This window comes from Aythya marila, assembly GCF_965140915.1.
Source record: "Aythya marila genome assembly, chromosome: 1".
NCBI lineage: Eukaryota > Metazoa > Chordata > Aves > Anseriformes > Anatidae > Aythya > Aythya marila.
Genome location: NC_139042.1, coordinates 156,347,840 through 156,370,228, shown reverse-complemented (window position 1 = coordinate 156,370,228; position 22,389 = coordinate 156,347,840). Strand labels below are relative to the sequence as shown.

At 36.1% G+C, this 22,389-nt stretch overlaps 1 protein-coding gene across 1 annotated transcript; it reads right to left on the bottom strand.

Moving 5' to 3' along the window:
* Positions 1-746: 746 nt before the first annotated feature.
* On the bottom strand, positions 747-21,200 carry ALX1 (ALX homeobox 1; the record flags this gene model as incomplete). The annotated part of the gene is made up of 4 exons (XM_082757023.1): positions 747-1,067; positions 14,486-14,614; positions 18,340-18,644; positions 20,969-21,200. 4 exons carry the CDS (start codon positions 21,198-21,200, stop codon positions 747-749), a joined length of 987 nt encoding a protein of 328 aa, XP_082613149.1.
* Positions 21,201-22,389: the final 1,189 nt, after the last annotated feature.

Below are 22,389 nucleotides of genomic sequence, written 5' to 3'. Positions count from 1 at the left end.
AAACACCATTAATCAGTGTGATCCTGCTTTTAGTGATATCTTCATTAAAAATCTTGTTATCTTTAATAGGAATACACTCAGGTTCATAAAATAAAGAGAATAAAAACTTTCTCTTTTCATTGTGCACTAATACAACAGTTGTCCAGTGAGCTCTCTAAGAGCAGCAGCACAGTGCTGAGAGAGTCAGGTCTACAGATTTCACCTACAACATAAATGATCATATATTTCCTTCTCTGCATGGAGTGTTTAGAGATTTACCTCATGGCTTTTGTCTAATAAATTTATTTTCCTTTACAGATTTCTTCCCTGATGGAGTATTCATTTCTAAAGTATTAATTTTGCCTAGAGGACTGATAAAAACCAATGGAGTAGACAAGTTTTCTTAATAGGTTTATTCTTTTTTGAGGTTCTATAATCACATTTCATCAACTGGTAAAACAAAACATGTTTATATATATATATATATATATATATATATAATGGCTTGTTGAGCTTGATGCATGGTAGATCTATTTGGTTTATTCTTATGTTTTATTGTTAAATATTATATTGCTTTTTTTTTCTTTTTTTTTAAAGCAGACCATGTATATTGTGATTTCTATCATTCCACACACAGCAGCTTATTTTTGTGTCCTTTAAATATGCAAAATTAAAATGTTTTCAGTTTGCTATAAACAAAACAAACAAACAAACAAAAGCAAAAGAAAAAAAAATAAGTAAAAAGAAAACCAAAAGTTACTGCTATTTTACATGGCCCAGGAAATATTGGCAGCATGCTCTTTGGCTTTCATCCGTAGAACTGCAATGCTGGAGGACCTCCTTTCAAATTCCGGCTTGGTTTCGAAAGCATGTCCATTGGTTGTCCCAGAAAGTAAAGAGTCAGTGAAAAAATTATTGAGGGGCACATGGCTGAATTGGTTCTGGTGGTTTGAAAAGCCTGTGTATCCAGAATCTGTCCGGGGTGAATGGGAATAAGGTGTCATACAGGAGGAAGTATCTCGTGGTAGCATGCAGGAAGTAACCACAGAACCGCTAGCTGTATTCCCTGCCCACAGATTGTTCTGAATCTGGAACATATAAAATGAACAAGATTAAATTTAGATATTTCACCTTTTGTTTTCTGCATTACTTGGCTTCGTTTAGTACATCCATAACTAGTTCTGTTCAAAAACATGCAACTACGTATCTAGTTCTCTGCAATCTTGTTAAAAACATACTATGAAGACACTATATGGATCACTATCATCACCTGGGAGCTGGGGTTGCTAAATCATATTCCCTACTCTGTCATCCATTTTCTCTGTGAGTCTGTCCTGGATGTTTACCATTGAACCTCAGGATGCCATCAGCCCAGCCAGTCAGTGGAATTAGGGAAGGCATACAATTGCCATTGAAGAAAAGGTGTCAAGAGTATATAGTACCATAGCTGTATTCATGATAAAAATTTCCCCTCAACAGAATTAATTTTTAATATAATGGTAGGAAACAGTGTAAAATTGTGAACAAAACAAAGTAGGCTTTCTTTAGCTACAAAGCCCAATAAGTATTAAATTAATATTAATTTAATATTAAATTAATATTAAATATTAATATTAAATTAATATTAAATTAATATTAAAATAATATTAAAATAATATTAAATCTTGTGTAGCACTGCAAATGACTTTAAAGCAAATTAAACCATAAGATCTAAGCATGGTTGTTAATAATATATCCAAGAGTTTTTTTCCTGAAGTTGTTTCAAAGATAGCTTTAAGACAAAAATTCTTTTCATAATAGTTTTATATGAAATTATACTTGAGGACATTTCTTTTTCAGCTCTCAGACTTAACAGGCTGTGCTGTACATCCCTGGAAAATATTCCATGACAGTCAAGGAGACAAACTTTGTGGTTACCAGCAATGTCTGCTGAAGATCTGGAGTAACCATGTATTCATGCTTTGATGTGTAATGCCTTCTATACTTGGCAGGCACTTAAAGCTTCATTCTGAGTCTCTGGACTTCTCCTATCATCTATGAATAGATACTATACATAGGTATTTTTCACATGTTTATTACTAGATGAACATACAAAAAGTTTTTCAAGGCCTGGCACAAGTAGGTTCCCATCATTATCTGTGACTGTGCATTTTTTCTTCTGTCCTCTTCACTTGGCTTTAATCAAACTTCACACACAGCAGCTACACTATCTTTTTTAATTCCCTGCTCTTTATATTTCTACATCACAACTGTATGGATATACTTTCTGGCAAACTGTGACTTCCTCAGTCACTTCTCACATGCACTCACCAATTTTCTATGTAGTTTTTTTTTTTTTTTAATTATTTCTTCTCCGCTTTTACTTATATCTTTTTCCTAAATATTGACTTTAAAAAAAAACAAACTACAAACTGCAGTAGACCAGAAAACATCATGATGCAAGGCATTTGTAACCATCATTTGCAGTTCAGAATCCTTTTTCTATATCCTATACCATATTCTATATCCTTTTCTTTTGTGATTTTTTTTTTCTGAAAAATTTGTTTTCTGTTGAGTATGCCATTGCTCTGCTGCATTGGGATAGAGCCCACGTCTTTTTTCTCTGCTATACACTGGAGTAACTGCAATTATTCTTCGGTTAACACTATAAAGTGAACTCTCACTTCAGACTTAATTTTGTCGTCACATTCCAAATGCATTAAAAAAAAGGAATTTTGGCTTTAATATGTGTAGGTTATCACTGTAGCTGAATTTTTTTTCCTGCCAAATTTGAGGTCAGTGGAAGTAATAAATTATGAGTCACACACAGACTGAAAAAAATGTTTCTAATTCTGAGGGTTATTTTCCCATTGTCCTATTACTTTGGAACAACACATACCCACCAAACCACCACCAAGTAAAGAGATAAATTATAGTTCACCGAACTCATCTAGCTAAGATCTAGTGCAGATAGAAAGGATGAGGTAATTAGAGTCTTATTTTAAAAGTTAGTACTTCAAACTGTTGCATTAGTAGAGGTCATCAGGAGCTGGCAAACTAATTTGGGCTCATTGGCAGTTCCGGCAGTAGAAAAGAACCAGCAAATGCTTCATCTTGGTTTCCTGAAGAGGACTGAAGGAAAGTCAGGGTAGCAATGTCTTCCCAAACTCTTGGTCTGCCCAGTCTCCTTGTTTACACATACATGCATAAACACACTAACATACCCACTCACATAAATACAGCTTTCCTTTCCAAACATACACATACGCACAGCTAATTGGGCGCACCTCTGGCATCTTCTGCATATTTTAGGTGATCTGTTGGGAGGTAATGGAGTGAATAAAGTGTCTGGGGGAGGTGACCGAGAATTTTTCCTCCTTCCTTTGGGCCTTCTGAGATCTACAGGAGGAGAGAGACTCCAGTGAGAGTTTCAGAACTCTTCATAGAATCACAGAACCATAGAATATCCCAAGCTGGAAGGGTCCCAAAAGTATCAGTGAATCCAACTGCGTGGTCCTCATAGGACCACCCAAAAATCAGACCCTATGTCTGAGAGCATTTTCCAAACACTTACTGAACAGGCTCAGTGTTGTGACCACTGACCTGGGGAGGCTGTTCCACTGCCTAACCACCATCCTGGTGAAGAACCTTTTCCTAACACCCAGACTGAACCTCCCCTGTCGCAGCTCCATGCCATTCCATTGGGTCCTTTCGCTGTCCACAGAGAGCAGAGATCAGTCTGCCCCTCTGCTCCCCTTGTGAGGAATCTACAGACCAATATAAGATATCCCCTCAGTCTCCTCTTCTCTAGGCTGAAAAAAAAAAAAAAAAAAAAGAAATAACATTCCCATTCTTGCCTCCTAGCTTCAACTTCTAGAACACTCTCAGACATTGGCTCAGAAGAGACCCTCCACAGCTTGACATGATCTTCAGCTGCCTCAGTACTCCTTAGCTACCTCAGTCTGTTTTGACTTATAATCAGAAATGTTATTTTGTATTTTAGTTCTCGGAGAACAGATGGTTTATCTCAGGAGTACATATAACGTCTGGACCTATTTAAACCACTGCCTTGGTTATGAAAGTTTCACAGAATCACAGAATTGTCTAGGTTGGAAGAGACCTCAAGATCATCAAGTCCAACCTCCTAACACTAAAAGTCCTCCACTAAACCATATCACTAAGTTCAACATCTAAACATTTTTTAAAGACTTCCAGGGATGGTGACTCCACCACTTCCCTGGGCAGCCCATTCCAATGTCTCACAACCATCTCAGTAAAGAAGTTCCTCCTAATATCCAACCTAAAACACCCCTGGTGCAACTTCAGCCCATTCCCCCTCATCTTGTCACCAGGCACATGGGAGAATAGACCAATCCCCACCTCACTACAGCCTCCGTTAATGTACTTATAAAGAGCAATAAGGTCGCCCCTGATCCTCCTTTTCTCCAGGCTGAACAAGCCCAGCTCCCTCAGTGACTCCTCGTTTGTTGCACAAACGAGTCACACACAATATTCCCAAAGACAGCAGTACATGTTTTATGGCTCAGGATTCAAGGATTCCTGAGTATCCTTTTGCCTGGAAGTTTTCTCACATCCTTTGCAGAGTGTGAGAATTTACAGATGCTGACAAAAAGAAAATAAGTACCCTGAAAGAGCTGGAAAACATGTTAGTTAAGTGTATGGCAACTGAGAGATCATCCAAGGCTTACTGCCTTTGCAAATTTTTTTTTGAAGGAGGGATTTTGGAGCCATATGAAGCATGATTAGAGTACAAAGAAAAGTAATCAAGAAGATAGCAGGTGACAACCTATAAGATTGAGAATATCTTTCGCTTTTCTTGAAAGCCCAAACTGCGCATACTCTGTTTCAATCATGAACTGACAAAAGCAGAAACACAGTCATCCATTCAAAAATCGTGCCTTTCTTTTGTACAGGAACACTAGAATCTTTTAGTTGTACTTTTTTGTATTTTGTGGTTATATGTACATTTCTTGCAGCAGCAGTGACAGATTAAGCAACTGTTGGGGTTTTCTTTCCCTTTCTTTTTACAGAACAAATCACCCATTCTTATTATATCCATGCTGTTTCCCTCCAGTTTGCTTTGCTGAATTGGAAAACAGAGATGATACATTTTAAAATGAATCCAAGAAATATATATATATATAAAAAAAAAACATATATTTCAAACAGATGCACATAAAACACCATTCTTTCTGATGGTGTTTTCAGGCCAAATTATTAGTCTCAAAACATTCACAACAGGATGAATTTGTCCAGAGAGAGACTAATGCATCTATGCAACTTCTAATACAGGAGCTAATTCTGAAGGAGCTCATCACCCCCAGAGCTAACTCACAAGGGACAAAGTTTTATTTACCTGACGTACTCAGATTTCTTCTTAAGAAACCCTATCCCAAATTCTGCAGTTGCCCAGATTGCAGAGATAAAATTATTGGAAGAATATTTTTAAAAATAAACTGTTCAAATGGAAGTCCACGTGATTTTGCTTTTAATGTGGTCATGGTGGGAAGACTTCAGAAGGTTCAGAGCCTCATTTTGAAAGTGCTCAATAACCTATGAGGTCTGGAGGTATCACAAAATCACCCTTTCTTTACATATTTCTATTAATTTTTTTGCAGCAAACTAAGTTTAGTACCACCAGTTATTCTCATATTTTTATCCTACACAAATCTCTTTTAATTTAACTTCCATGTGCTTGCACAGGTATAAATGAGGACAAAATTCAGCCACAAATCCTAAAATATATCAATGTCTTGTTAAAGAAATATGTGAGCAGCTTTCATTGCTAAAACTTTCAAAGTGGTGCCATGGGTTTCTTCATTAGAGGAGGGAATCCAAATGAGTTAACTTCAGAACTTCAGAGATTATTTAAGATGTTAGAAGAGTTTTACATCTTCTTTCAAGAGACAGTTATAGTTTTCAGAACTGTGTTTCAGTCATATTAAATTTCCATTAATTTTAGTAGTTGAGTGACTTCATTTTTGATATTAGATTTTCATTTCTCAGCAAGGATAAATGACTTACAGAGAAATCTAGGTGCAAAAGATATTCCTGTATTAAAAATAAATATAGTAATGCTTTACAATAAGTCAAAATTATCAGGCCTTCTTCTGGTATGTTGGAAGGAAAAAGGACATTATGTACATGAATTTAAAGAAAATATTTTTCCTCTTAAGCTCTTGTGTGATCCATGAACTATATAAAAGGCAATTCAGAGACTGTGAATGAGCCTATACATGCAGCACATCTCTGGTTTCTGTTAACATCACAAACAACTTGAGCTTTGCTCTTGTGGTTACCATGAAATTACCAGAACCCTTCAATATATTTACCTACTGTATATTTTATACACACACACATACATGCATGCACCCTTCCCAATAGGAACTAAAAAAAAAAAAAAAAAAGTAGGATTTCAAAGTTGTGACAAGATTATAACTGGAGAGTTATGGCTGTTAACATAGTTATGATGTCACTTCCTAAGCATATGACCTTCTGCTTGACACTGAAGAGGAAAATTAGCTGAGGTAATAGGTCATCCTTCTTAGTTTCATTGCTTTTTTCTTCTAAAATGCCAAGTTCCTAGAACTTTGGTCTTCTTATACATCATGCAGAGAAGTCACATAAACTCATTTTTCAAATTTTCTGACTTTTATTATCACTTACCTAGTTTTGGTTCTCCCATTACCAAATGTATTATATTTAATTTTGTTTGTTTGTTTGTTTGTTTGTTTTGGTGCTGCATTATATTTTAATTTTCTGGTGTTTTATTCCCATGCCTATCCAGACCAGAGTCTCTTCCCAACAGACAACCACACATAACCATACACAGCTACTATTTGAGTGGATATGTTTTAGTGCTTCACATGATTAAAAAAAAAATAAATAAATAAGAGGCATCACTATTAAGATCTCTAGATATTAAATTGTTATTATTGTATGACACAATAAATATATATTATTTGTGCTATATTATTTTATTAGATTACCATTCCAATAGTTTATTACTGTTATTGTTATTATTATACTAATTAGATAATACCCATTGGCTCTGTTCTTAGGATGTTCCTGGACATAGCAAGGAAGACAACATTTAAGGATCCATCTAACTATAGAAAACATGCAGACGATAGAAAAAAAAAATAATGTATGAATGGTAAACTTGTGTCACTCCTTCTTTCTTCATGTGAAAAAACAGTCCTTGCCCTGACAGAAAATCTGAAACCTGGTTTTGCACAGGGGGCTACTTAGGCAGATTAAATTCAATAGCCATTAAAACTGCTCAAAACTATTAGTTTACAATTTATAATCTGTAGGCTGTTCCCAGTCCATCAGCACAACTAATTTGGCCTGTCACTTACTACATTTTTTTATTATTATTTGTTTGTTTGTTTTTGAAATACTGAAAGTATGGGCAGAGATTTGCCTGTACATCCTGAGTTTGCAGAATCATCAATTCATAGAACAATTTAGGCTGAAAAGAGCCTCTGGTATTATTATTCCACACACCTGCCTACAGCTAACTTTGAATTTAGATCAGGTTCCTTAGGTCCTATCCAATCAAATTTTTAATATCTCCAGCTACAGAGATTCAATGACTAGCTTTGGAACCACCACACTCACACTGACTTTTTAATTTTGATCTAGACAAAATACTTCTTGGTGTAATTTGTGATCCTCTTTACACTAGCAGAGCCACTGGACCTAGTGAGCATGTGAAGATCAGCTGTACTCTGTTGGGTTCAGGTTCATATGAGAGCTGCAGCACACCATTTTCAAATAAGTCCATAAAATACAAGTTGGATCTTGTAAGCCAGAAGCTTAATGATACAGCTATAAAATAGAAGATATTTCTGTTCAGTCCACATCAGCCTTACATATGGTAAAACTAACTAACTAACTAAATAAAATCTTCACTGTTTAACCAGTTTGCCAAAAAGCAAAATAATGCAGGATTTGAAAAGTTATCAAGTTTTAATTCTAGTACAAGATGTTTTGTAGATAAACTGTAACCTCTTGCTACTGCAGTCTTAGGGTCAGTTACAATAAGAATTAGTTACATTTCACATCTATGATACAGTTAAACACAATACTTCGTACTTGAAAATAACATTTAAAAGAAGTTTTTGTCTTAAAAAAAAAAAAAAAAAAAAAAAAAAAAAAAGAATTTGCCTTGTAAATAAATAACCTCCAGCTAAAGTCACTCAAAGTTGAGACTCTGAGGAGTCTCACAACATACAGTGGTTTAGAATCAAGAAAAAATAAAAGCACTGTGCACAAACTACTTTGTGTGGAACAGACACCACCCAAAAAGATGAGAAGTGTTACTCTTGTTGAAAGATCAGCCACAGCAGTGCAACAGTCAGCACATTTGTGCCAAGAAACATACTACCCAGGTGGTGGCCCAGCCTGAGCTCCATGCTGTCACAGCTAGACAGCATGAGTATATTGTAAAGCTTCTTTGAAGATAGCTGAGATATGTCTACCACATCTACTCCTACTTAATCAGTGTACCCATAGCCTTAATGAACTATCATGATTAACTGTCATTTATGTCTACTACAGTTAAAAGAATTTTTAAGTCAAATAACATGTGGTGTCTAATGCATGCCATATGAAAAATTTAATTGGTGCATGTAACTTTGATTATTGCTAATGAGAATTACCCATATGTACTAAGGCTAGAGCAGAACTGTAATGATGATCCAAGGGCTTAGTACAAAACACATGTATATTGATACCACTTCTACACACTTCTGCTGCCAAAACAAGTCATGTGATGCCATGCTCTTCAACATATTTAATTTGATTTATCTTTATCATGGATGGAATGTAAACTTCAGAATCTTCACTCTTTTTTGTGTGTGTGTGTGTGTGTGTGCGATTTCAACATTCTCCCTTCTTTCTGCACCCTCCATCCTGTATCTCTGCAGTTCCAATATCTTTAAAACGTTTTTGCCTTCTTTTAGGATTCCCATCTACACTACGCTGGATTTTCCATGAAAGTAAGTTAAGTTCTGTCCAGCTCTTGCCTACATTATCAAGTAAATTTGAATGAACAAACAAATTTCACATGTGATAGTGCATGAAAAGTATAACAGTTTGAAAAGATAAAACATTTCAGAGGAACTTTGAAGGACAATGACAGGTGAACCAGATTCAGAGAACAAGAGGAAAAGAAGTGAAGTGTAGGAAGGGAACAAGTGGGGTGGAGATATATAATGTTGCCCCTTATGTCTGCTTTTCAAGGGCACAAATTAATGCAGCTGTTTATTTACATGATGTTTCACTTACATCTACATACACTTACATATATATAAGTATAACTATAAATTAAATTTAACTTTTACAGGGAAAGCTAGAGGTCTACAGATAATAATATAGGCTTTTGATCAAATTTCACTCAGGAAAATAAGGAGGGGATAAAGATTAGTTTATCTCAGGTTTGCTGGTACCTTTGTACTTCTCATACTGAGGTCTTGAATCTGACAAAGTCAGCCTTTGTAACATTAGCCTTCTCACAGGGCACAGTACACCAAAAGTGGTCAAGACCAATAAAGTAAGAAGCAACCATTTTGTTGTTCCTTTCCCAACACAAAATACATATGTCCATCAAAGACATCTGTAGATGTCTGCATCTGAACTAGGCAACAGAGAAAAAAATACATATTTAGAGATTGCCTTACTTATTTTATACCTACTTTAGGAATAGACTACTTCATTGACCAGATTTTCACCTACTTCTAAACGGAACCAAGTTCTGTTATAAAAGTCTCTTTGATTAAATTTCCTAAACACAAGTGTCTAGATCTATCTGACCAGCAACTACCTCCCCTGAATGGTGCTTGTTTCTTTTAAGTCTTGTTTGTCAACACCATAACAGTGTCTCAGATATCCCAATACATCTTAAGTAATACTAGACATTACACTTAGCTGACCAAATTAAGTATCACTTGTTTACTAATATTTACTTAGGCAAGTTGAATCTGCATTCATTTTCCTCTTCTTAGGATGCATTCTCTTAGCTTTCATACCATCAGAAGAATATTGCTGACTAATGAAGTACAAAGCGTCTTGGATAATGGTTTTAACCAATAAATTATTTTGACTACAATGTATAATATCCAAAAGAGAAACTTGAAACTAATTAAACAGAAACCTTTTACTAAAATTAATGAAAAGTATTGTGCTAGAAAATCTATTTTTCAGCATAATTTTGTCATAAGTTAAATAGTTTTCCTGAGTGAAGTCTTATAAACTTTATGATATTTCTGACATTAAAACATCTAGCGTTTAGAAATCGTCAACTAATGCTTGCTTTACCTCTTGCCATTTAACTTAATTCTATTTGGTTCTTCCATTATTATATTTTCCAACAGTAGTCACAGAAGGCCTGGAAATTTCAGGTGAATAACAGATTATTGTCCCAAAATAGTCTGCTAACTGTCCTCCCCTGCAATCCAGGTGTTGCCAATATAATTAATGGGAGATGTTTTTGTGTAGAATTTGGACAATTTAGTTAAGTTCTTGACAGACAACTAAGCAATAATTTTGCACAATAAGCAGCACCTTAAGTCCACATGCTGTAAAAATAATTAATGGGCAACTGAATTAGCAACACAAACAAATATGATCTAGGAAAAAAAATGTTTATTACTATTTTTGAAGATAAAAATTTGTAATTTAATAGCAAAATTGATTGGCTTATAGAAAATTCACAGCCAGCCTTCTCTCTGAAATAAGTTGAAAAGATAATTTTCTCATAGAAAAACCTTTCAGGTTTATATAGACATACATTTTAGAGCAGCATCATGTTCTTAATTTGTACTTGAGGAAGATAATTGATGAAGAGACTAAGCAGGGGTCTCCACACCCTCTGTTGGCTGCAAAAGAGACTGATGTTTCTTCTGGAATGCAAGCTGGATGTCTATTTTGGGAACATATCCATGGTGGGGCTCAAAGCAGAAATCTTCAGACTGCAAATTCATATAATGCACACCAGAAATTCACGTTTATTATTTTTTCTTCTGCCACACAGCAGTACATAAATATCCCAGCTTGATTTTATCATTTTTTCAACATCATCCTATATTTTTTGCCAAGAAAAAAGTCTGTTTTCCTCCATGTTAGGAAGGGACTCATAATCAAGCTTGAGTAACCTGTATCCCACAGTCCCCAGGAAAATCTGGTTATTTGAAAGTATGGCAAAATCTATCTAATCTCTAGTGATGTCAGTGTCACAATAAGAGAGCTTGTACACAATACAAATTTAAAAAATAATAATTAATTAAAAAAAATAATAAAAGGTTTGCTTTACATTCTTGCATATTTTTTCCACTTGTGAGCATTCTCAGAGCACTGAAGTAATGGAATTGATCTGGGAAATCATCGTGTAATGCTAAGACCAAACATGCAGGCCACAATTTTAAATATCCCTTTCTGTCAGAGTACCACTTTCTGTGGAATAGATTAATGAACTTATAGGTAAATCATGTATCATATATTAATTTCCTTTGAGTAAGGCACTTATAAATGTTTTAGTTCAAAAGATTTTAATTTAGGGCTATTGTGTTTTTAATATGGATTTTCATTGTATTCTCACTTAAGTATAAAGTATTCTCACTGGAAATAAGCTATATATTCATGATAAACCATATATGTGGTTTTACTGATCATGATGATTTAAGAATGTGAAACTACAAAGAATTACCAGTAGGTTAGTAAGAACATGAAATTGCATTAGCTGTTCTGTGATTTTTGCCTTGATACTAATTCTTATTGCAGTATACAGAAAGGTAGCCACATTCTTTATTGAGGAGTAAGATGGCTTGTTTTTATCATGTAGCAAAACTATGCATATAGGCATCCAACTGAAACAGACAATATACAGAGGACTTCATTTAGCTCCTTGTTCCTATTCATACATTATGGTACAATACAACTTTCTCTTGCAGGTGACTAGAGTTAATTATGTTTGAGCCTATCTGTTTATCTACAGTCTGTCATTGTAGGTGAGTAATACACATCTATATTTATAAATGAGTATACATTTTATATTTCTATATATTTAAGAGATGCTTTATATAGATTATGCTATCAACATTTCCATTTCAATCTCCTATATTTAAGAATTTATAAATCAGTGATAGAAAGTTTTGCCATCCTGAAACTTAGATGTGTCATCAGCCCAGGGAAGATATTCTTTAACAAATCCAAAAAAAAAAAAAAAAATGCTGTGAATTCACTCATATTTTTAACAATCTGAAAGTACAGAATAGATGTTTCATTGGGTGTAGATTTTTTTTAGTGATATTCTCCTATCTTTTGAAAATGTTTCTTTTTAAAAGAACTTTTAGTTTTGGACAAGAATTTTAAGTGCTTACCAACGACTTATTTATTTCCTTATTTTTTGCTAATAAAACTTTTGACTGTGGTGAACGTTTGTAGATGAAGTCCTGTTAAAAATACAAGAGCTTGGAGACAGCCAATCCAGTCTAGAAAACTGAGTCAGAGATGGGAATGCCAAATCACTGTTCACCTGTTATGATGTCATAGAGAAGCCAGAAGTTTCTTCTAAAGATATTTGGACACCTTAAGTGAGATCTACCAGTGTCTGTGCATCTGTGTCTTTGTAGGTCAAACCACCTACGTGTGATTTGGGTTGTTGGTGTTGTGGTGTTTTGTTTTTGTTTTGTTTGTTTGTTTTTGTTTTTTACACACACTTCCACTTAGGTAGGTCTCATACTGTGTCCTCCTTCTTAAACATACAGTATATCACAGAATCATAGAATCACATAGTGGTTGAAGTTGGAAGGGACCACTGGAGGTCATCATCTGCTCCGAACACCTCTTCTCAAGCAGAGACACCCAGTGCAGATTGCCCAGCACCATGTCCAGGTGGTTTTTGAAGATTTCCTGGAAGGGAGACACCATAGCCTCTCTGGACAACCTATGTCAGCGTTGCATCATCTGCACAGTGAAGAAGTGTTTCCTGATGTTTAGACGGAACATCTTGTGTTCTAGTCTGTGCCCATTGCTTCTTGTTCTGTCATGGCACCACTGAAAAGATCCTGGGTCTGTCCTCTTTGCACCCTCCCTTCATGTATTTATAAACGTTGGTAAGATCTACTCTGAGCCTCCTCTTCTCCAGGCTGAACAGTTCCAAGTATCATTCAACAGTTTCTGATGTAAATTTCATTAATACACTGTTACATTATAAATACTAACAAGTAGAATGATGCGTTCCACCCTGTTTGAAATGTTTGTGACCATACTCTGAGCTACTAGAACACAAGCCAGCTCTGGTTTAGACACTGAACCTAGTGTTCAACCTCCTAAGTAAAGCACATTAAGTAGGATAGAGGAGACATGGGCCTGAAACCTTTGGTCCAAAGCTAATCATACTCAGCCAATGCAGAGCATGAGTAAAACAAGCCCACATAGACAGAACCAATAATGTTTTTGAATATGAGTGTATTCCTAAGACTAACAGAGACCCTATTACCTGATGAACTTGAAAACCAAGACAACAGTAGTGGAATTACTTTGCCACAAGGACACATAAAACAATTTTACTTTGGAGCCTTTTCTTTTTAAATTGTATGGTAAAAACAATGGGAAGCAAGAGACATGAAAAGCAATGGCTTCAAAACAAAACTATTCAATGTAATGAAATAAACAAGCAGGAAAACAATGACAGATTGTAACGCGAGACAGAAAAAATGAACTGGAGAACAGAAACAGAAGGTTAAGATCTTATTACACAATAATACATTACTATATAATGAAGGAGAACTGAGAAAGAAGAAGAGGAAGAAGAGGAAGAAGAGGAAGAAGAGGAAGAAGAGGAAGAAGAGGAAGAGGAAGAAGAGGAAGAGGAAGAAGAGGAAGAGGAAGAGGAAGAGGAAGAGGAAGAGGAAGAGGAAGAGGAAGAGGAAGAGGAAGAACAAAGTCATCAAATTACTATTGTTCAGGAGAGCTTTATTGTCTCCTCACTTCCCTCTCCCAGCTGTATAGATTCAATTCTGATCATTTGTGACCATAAAAAATTTAATGCTAGTTACTTGTTACATTCTATGGTCTATTGAGGTCTCTAAAGTAATGGTGTGTGTTTAATACATCAGAAGGAAGGTACTTAGAGATCACCTGTCAATCTCAGTGGGTTTCTACTACATCCAGAATGTGTATGTAGATCAAATCCACATGTAATTTTATGTGCAAAATATAATTAGCTACACAACCATACTGCCAAAAATTTTTAGTACATAGCTTATGTGAAACTGCAGCTCCTAAGATCATTCCTTAAAAAATACTTGTATTTTAAGAGTTAGTTACTCATATTAGGTGTCAAAACTGTTGTTCACAATTTCATCTCCCAGCAACGAGTCTAAAGAACAGTAAAAACTAAACACAGAAAAGTCTTCTTCAATCCTCTGTGTAGATATATGCCTAGGAATGGAAGAGAAGATAAATAGAGAACAAAAACAATACTTGGTCTTCACCATACCTGAGGGTAGCTGTCAGTCCTTGGAAGAACAGATATATCATAAGTGGCAGCAAAATGGCTCTTAGCTTGCTGGATCTGACCGTAACGTTCTCTTTTCCTCCATTTTGCTCTTCGATTCTGGAACCAAACCTAGAGTAAGCAAGAAGATAATCATGAAGATAAACTTAATTACATAGTTTGCAGAGTCATTAAAAAAAAAAAAAAAAAAGGACTATTTCAGCAGCTTTGAAAATGACTGAAATGACTAAATGACTGTCTATCTAGGAAAGGGAAGTTCATGAATTTCCTGTAGTTCCTGTTAAAATTTAATCTTCTCAGTGTTAAGTTATCTCTAGATATTGAAAAAAAAAAAAAAAAAAAAAAAAAAAAAAAAAAGTTAAAATATGTTACTTCCTATCTATTGTCTTTGAAAAAAAAAAAATAGGCAAAAGAATAATCAGATGATCAGGTAGTGCTAATTTTGCCAGTCAGCTCTTTAATGAAAAATCTGCAAGTAGTAGCAAGTTGCATTGTAAAGAGAGTTTCTCTTAATTTCACAAGACCACTGACTTGATATGACTACCTGTGCTCTGTCTCCTAGAGGTACATGTAGACTTTATCAAGGGCTATAATAAAAAGGCAGGAAATGCTAGCACAAGTCAATGCTACAGAAAAGAGTTTCTGTAACCAAAGGTTACAGCTAACAGAGAAGAAAGATGAAGTATCATGATATCATAGACAGTTTAAAACTACTGTGACATTTTTCACATTTGTATTAGGAAATATCTATGTTTCCAACAATGGAAGAAACACTTCCATTTAGATTACACTTTACATTTAGATTACAACATAATTTCATTTTGAAACAATGTCTACATGTCAACTAAAAGTTGCCTTCTTGATGCTTATATAACCTTTGAACTGTTCTATAATAAATTAGGTATTGTGTGTTATTTCAAAATTTATTATATGCACATTTCTTGCTTTGACTGGTATCTGTCATCATCCAATGGTCTTCAACATTTTTTTCTTTCCAACAGTTTAGTTTGATGAGTCTTAATTCAAGACTCATCTTGAATTAAATAAACTGCTAAGACAAGTATGTGTTCCTTTATGAAAGTAATATATAACTAAGTCTTTAGTGCTCAGCAAATTAATTTTGATTTTTTTAAAAGAAGTCACACTATTAACAGATTATTTTTTTTAATGGAAACAATATCATTGACTAGTCTCCCTTTTAAATGAATGGTGAACCCATTTGAACAGATGCCTATATTAATGGATTTTTTTTTTAATATTATTTTTTGGTAAACAGCACCTGTGAACATCATTTTGAGGGAGTTTCTGATCTTTGATGGTAGAATATTAAAAATAACACTATTTGTTATAATTCACTTTTTATCTTGATCTCTTGGAGAACTTTATTTTGATGCTCCTTAAGCAACCAGAGCATAATTTTGTTTATTTTAATTCTCAAGGACTCATGGCAAATTTAGTATGTGCAATCTTTTAAAATGCACTCAGCAATCAAAGCAAGGCCCATGCATGTAACTGCTGAGTATATATTGTTAAGGACCTTGTTGGTAAATTTGTATTATTTATTATGCCTGAGGCTCAGCAAAAAGAAAAGGGGGGGAAAAAAATCTCCTGTCTCCACAGGAGGCACCAAGAACACACTAAGGGAATTTAGTAATGAGGCTCGTTCATTGAAAAAAGACCTTGACAATCTCCTTAAAATGGGTGCCAATTACTTCACTGACATGAAGCAGGAAAGGGAACAAGTTAGATAAATTAGGTTCAGGTTGGCTCTCTCTGCATGTATGCAGAATAAATATTAAACTGGATATTGATGAAATGGCAGTGAAGGGAAATGTGGGTAAGGCATCCAGCTGATCACCCTGCTAAACAAAATCAAACAATTTGCTTGAATTTATAGGGACTAAAGAAGAAAAGCACTTTTTTTTTTCCTTTGACAATCCCCCAAAATGTTTCTGTTTACATCACTTTACTAGAAACTGACTCTTGGCAGAGATAAAGTAACCATTTGCCTCCACAAAGTAATGTAAAAATCTGCTGCTTGTTATCCTTGCATTGCCAGATGCTTGCCTCTAATGATGTAAGGCCTTTAAAATTGCTTAATCTTGTGATGGAATACTGTTGCTACTCTGGATAAAAATGATCACCATTTCCCTTTATATTTAGTGTATGAGAAATGCAAAGATCGGTTATCTTTTAAGAAAGGGGAAAATATGTAAATGAAATAGAAGTAGATATTATATGAAAGACTGGTGCAGACATTTATGTTTTAATATTTACCCTCTTGTTTCTAATACTTTTAGCATATGAAGATTCTAAAACTTTGAGAACAATGTGAGGGAAAAAAAAAAAAAAGACAAATTTAAGTCTTATTCTCCTCTCCCTGTTCTGCCTATTAACTTATTCTTGAAGTATTTCTCATGATTACAGAATTATGCAATTGTAAGAGAAGAAATTTAACATTATGCAAGGTTGGTTTTGTTTGTTCTTTTTTTTTTTTTTTTAAGTCATGAGTAAAGCCTAATGAATAGAAGTCGTATTTGGAAAATTGTCCCAAATTCAGAGGGAGAGGGATTGCACAGAGCCCGAAGAGTTAAAATGCTATTGAACTAAGTTCCATTGGCATCACTGATGTTGTATCAATGTAACTGACAGATGATTTTGGACTGTTTTCAGATGACAACAGTGTGTATGCCATCTGGTTGAACAGACATGAAACGAACACTTATTTATAAAATTAAGTAATGGGATTTCTTTCTGAAAGTGATCCTGGTTTAATTTCAGTTGTATGTATGTGTGCTGATGTCTATTTCTCTATATGCATGTATGCATTTAATTACAAGTTGTGAAGTTGTTATCATATTCAAGTCACTAAATTAAAAGAACTAATCTCAGTTGGTATGAATCTACAGGACTCCTATTCCCTAAACTGAAGTGATGAGTATTAACAGAACGGGGAAGATCTCTTAAAACATGATGAACTTGCAAAATGCAGTTAACACCTTTTTCTAAGGGAGATTATCTTAATGGGGGAAGGGTTGCTTTTCCTGGATATTCTAGCTTCTTTTATTAAACATCCAAAGTCATAAATCATAAACATCAAAGTCATATGCATAATGAATGAATCATCTTTCAGTTAGAAAGCTCAAACACTGAAATTAATGTCCACCAGCATGTATTGATCCAAAAATTAGAATAACATTATTTGTTGAGTATTCAAGTTTAAAAACAAGCAAACGCATTTCCCAATTTTGCTAGCTTTAAGCATTCACATGAGATGAGAGGATTATGTCTTTGCCATACACAGACATCACATGCAATCGCATACACAAGCATTCACACACACATACATTTATATATGTGCAGCTTCATTGCTTACTCTTTGGAATAAACAAGGAATTTGATTGCTTTTTAAATTTCTGTTTTTCATACTGCAACACAAACTCTGCAGCAGAGTTCTGCATCATCAACCATCTGAACTACATAAAACATATCTCTTTAATGGGATTTTTACACATTAACACTATGCATTCACTGAATGCATAAACTACATAAAATTCTGACAGTAAAGAACAACCAAAGATGAAGACTACTTTCATATTGATATTATTTTCTTATCTTTTAAACAAGTTTCTAGAACAGCAACACAAGCTATTAAAAATAATAAGAAGAACAAATTATTTTAGCACAGTAATATAGCAGCTTATGTCTAAAAAGAAATAAAGCAAAATCATCTATTTACATTAGCTTTATGGGCTTTTGCACAATCCCCAGGAGTGCCACTTATCACTTCTTACAATGAAGAACTTGCCATGGAAATGCTGGAATTTGGTTCCTACCTGTACTCTGGCCTCAGTGAGCTCTGTTCTCAGAGCTAGTTGTTCCCTTACATAGACATCAGGGTAATGGGTTTTCTGGAATACTTTCTCCAGTTCCTCCAGCTGCAAACTGGTAAAAGTTGTTCTGTGTCTCCTCTTCTTACTGCTGGAGACATTGCTGTCACATTTATCACCAAGTTCATCCAGTTCCCCCTTCTCCTGCATCCCTTTCACTGGAGACATCCTGAGACTGTTGCAATTGTCCAAGGGACTGTTCAGCTCTGCATGAAGAGGCTGTCCTTCCACTTTAGTAATCCCATAGTTCACTGTATACAAGGTGGGGGAGGGAAATAACTGGTTAAAAGGGGAGCTTTAGGTTGAAAGTTTCATACAAAACAGTGTCATCAAGTACCAGATCCTGTATCTACATGTATTCCCATATGAGATGGAGGAAAAGGACTCTGCATTAATGACAAATAGAATAAAAGTACTAAATCACTAAATTTAAACTAAAAAAATGTGTCTAAAAATATCATATAAAATCTTTCAGTATAAAGAGACTACTTGAATATATTACTCTGCCAGTAAAGTAGGTAATAATCCATGAAATCAGATTCAACTTGAGTTGCACAGATAAGATGCCTTAGCCCAAAACAGATTATCATATAAGTGGTAAAAAGCTATTGGCAAATGTAACTTTAAGCTTGGAAGCAGATAAACAAAGCTCGCTCTATTTCTATGAAAATGCAGAATAACTTTAGAGTAAACTAAATAGCTGTAAACTGACAAATTAAGAAACAAATGAAACTGAAAATCAACCTCACTTTACAAACTCAATAGATTCCACATATCTTCTCCTGGACTTGTAAAGTGGAATTGTTTCCAATTAAGTTTGTTATGGTTAGAAAATGCAGAGAGTTTCTGCAAAATGTTAACTTGTTAAAAGAGATCGTTTCAAATACTTTGCATAGGGATCGCAGGAACTTTTTCTCTTTATGTAAAATCTGAGTCGTAGAGATAAGAAATATTTCTCGGTAGCTTTTTAATACAAATGAAAATGTTTTCTATTTTTCTATTTTTACGTATCTCACATCAGTGAAAAAAAAATAATCATGCAGTAAATTACAAGATTCAAACGGGCTTTTTTTTTTCTTTTTAATCCCAGAAACAGACAAAAAAAAAAATGAAACCAAAATTTACAAATATGTCATATAACATGCGATAAGGGGCTTGCTTTGGAGGGGTTTTTTGTTTGTTTTTCTCGCATTCTTAATAATTTATTTACTTTCACTCAGAGGTGATTTGAACAAAACAGAAATTTTATACACTTACCATCAATACATACATAGGTAGGAAATGCCCCAAAGCCCCTAAGGCACACATTAAATGAGCTAATTAAGAAAAACTTCAATGGGCAAATCAATTTTCTGCAGTTTTTCGAAGTTGCACTTGCAGAAATCTGTCATTATTTCTTACAGACTGTTTCAGCCAAAAAGGATGTTCTCAAAATATATATATATATATATAAAAAGCAATACCTATATGAAGTCAAAAAATGTAAGATATTGTTAGTCTATTGTTAGTCTCATTATTGCAGCTGATTTTAACCGTATTTCCGACTCTGCTGGGATGAACTTTTAATTTTTTTTTTTTTCTAAACATGAATTACATCATGGTGGAATAATGGGAGGATTTATAAACTCTATATAAAATAAAACATTCCTCGTTCTCCTTTGTCGAACAGCTAGAAAATTAATTATTATTATTATTATTACTATTATTATTATTATAGTAACAATACACTGACGTTTGAATTATCTCAATCGTTTTCAGTCAGTATGAAGAATCACACGTTATGTCTGTTGTGCATTATTCGGTAGCACAGCAAAAAAAATCATATCAATAACAGAGGTAAATCCTATAACCACGGAGCGTTACTGGGCAGAACCAGACGTGACCAAACGACCCTCGGGTTTCATCCCGTGCAGGTACCGCACCGAGACAGCGCATTCCGTGCTCGCGACGCCGCCGTCCCCGAGCCCCAGGGCTGCGTTTTCCGGAGTTTTGCCGGGGGGAAGCGGAGCCCGCCCGGCCGCTGTTTGTAGCCGGAGCTGGGATCACCGCACGCCGGCCCCGAGCCCCGGAACGGCACGGGCGGGAAGCCCGACCCCGGTCCCGATCCTGATCCCGATCCCGATCTCGGTCGCTTTTCCTTCCCGTCCCTTTCCTCCCCGCCGGCGAGCCGTGCCCCTTGCTCGGCGCTGCGCTCCCAGCGCCGCGGTGCTCCGGGGGCACAGCCGAGGGACCCTGCCCGGGGCCGGCAGAGAGGGAGGGCAGCAGCCAGGGGGGCGGCACTGAGCGGCAAAGAAGGCTTCCGAGCGAGCGGTCGCCTTTTCCTGCTTTTAGAACATTTCTGTTGTTGTTGTAATCACGATTGTTATTATCATAATTCTATTATTATCATTATCATTGCCATTGGCCTTATATGTTATTAGTATTATTTACCTGGTAGCACCCCACATGCCAGCACCATGCCAGCACTGCGTGGCTGCCTCTGGTCTCCTCGGGCAGGAGAAACCCCAGACTGTCCAGCACATCTCCAGGAAGGGCGAAGCAGAGGAGCAAGAATAACCCTGGGGTGAAGACTTACCGTTATTGTCCTGGCAGGGTGATGTCCTGTCCAGCCTCACATGATGCTCAGCCCTTTGCAGAGGGTTGAAGGCCTGCACACATTTGCTGCCTGACGTTTTGCTATAAAAGGACTCATTGTCCAAAGTTTCCATAACGTGCTCCAAAGTGCCTCCTGCTCCCATGTAAAAGTCACTGTTTTTGCTCGGCTGACTCTTCAGGGCAAACTTCTCGCTCAGAAAATCCATAATCATCTAAGGCTGCTTGAGAGCCTCTTCCCTAGACAGAGGCTGGACTGTGAGGAGGGGAGGGAGAGCGGGTGAGTGGATAGGAGGGAAGGAAGGAGGGAGGGAAAGACTTTCAGAGCTCAGGGAGCTGTTTTGCCTCTGAACCTTTGATTTGTCTTGTCTTGAAAGGGGGAACCCGAAGTTGCTTTTATATCTTGAAGCTCAGCAGGGATCCTTATGCAACCTCCCATTTCTAATGAATATGAAAATAGGCAAGCATTGTAACTCCTCCCCGGGTCCCCCAAGACCTAATCCTAACACAGGAGGGAGTTCCAGGCCCATTTTCGACAGATAGATCCGTTTCAGACGGACAAACACACACAGGCGTGCGGGGAGGGTGAGGGGAGACAAGGAGGGAGGAGGGACGGCACACGGAAAGGACATTTCCCTTCTGCAACGTATTCGCATTTCTCTAGGGATCCTGAAAAGAGTAATCCTGGGTTGCCCTCCCTCTTCCCCCAAATCCCGGGGAGGATCATGGCAAGGTAACTTCTGGGGCACATACGCTCAAATAAAGAATTTTCTTTAATCGATCCAACTGGTAACTGCAGTCCTGCTCTCTGAAACTGTAAAATTAAGAACCAGCTTTCCTTCTTTATTAAACTCAGAAGTTTGGTCCTAAAGTAGAAGAGAGAAAGAAATTTGGAGGGTGTTGTTCGTGTAGTGGGAATGGAGAATAGAGGAACTTAAAAGCAAAAGTCGCTCACTTCACAAGCTGGCCTGAAGGAGAATGTGGGAATGTGGCTGCTATCGAAAAGACCTCCAGTCCTCCTCTGCGTGCATGTGCGTGTGTGCATGTGTGTGTGGTGTGTGCGTGTGTGCATGAGGCGGTTAAAACAGAAAGTAACAAAACAGAATCTTAACTAATAAAAAGAAATGAGCCGTATATGCGTGCATTTCTATGGATATTGAAAAAGTGGGTGGTTTTCACCCAAAGTATGAGCTTTGAAATGTTAAATTCCTTGGTCCTTTTGCACATGGACAGGATTTAAAACACAGATGAGAGAGGAGGAACATTTAGAAAAGTCCCAAGTTACACAAAAGACTTGCTTCATGCTTCCTGGTGAAAGAAAGCTTACTCTCATATTCATTAGAGTAAGGTAAAAAACAGTTCTGTGATCTGTTCAGATCAGTATTACAGCATCGTGGGCCCGAG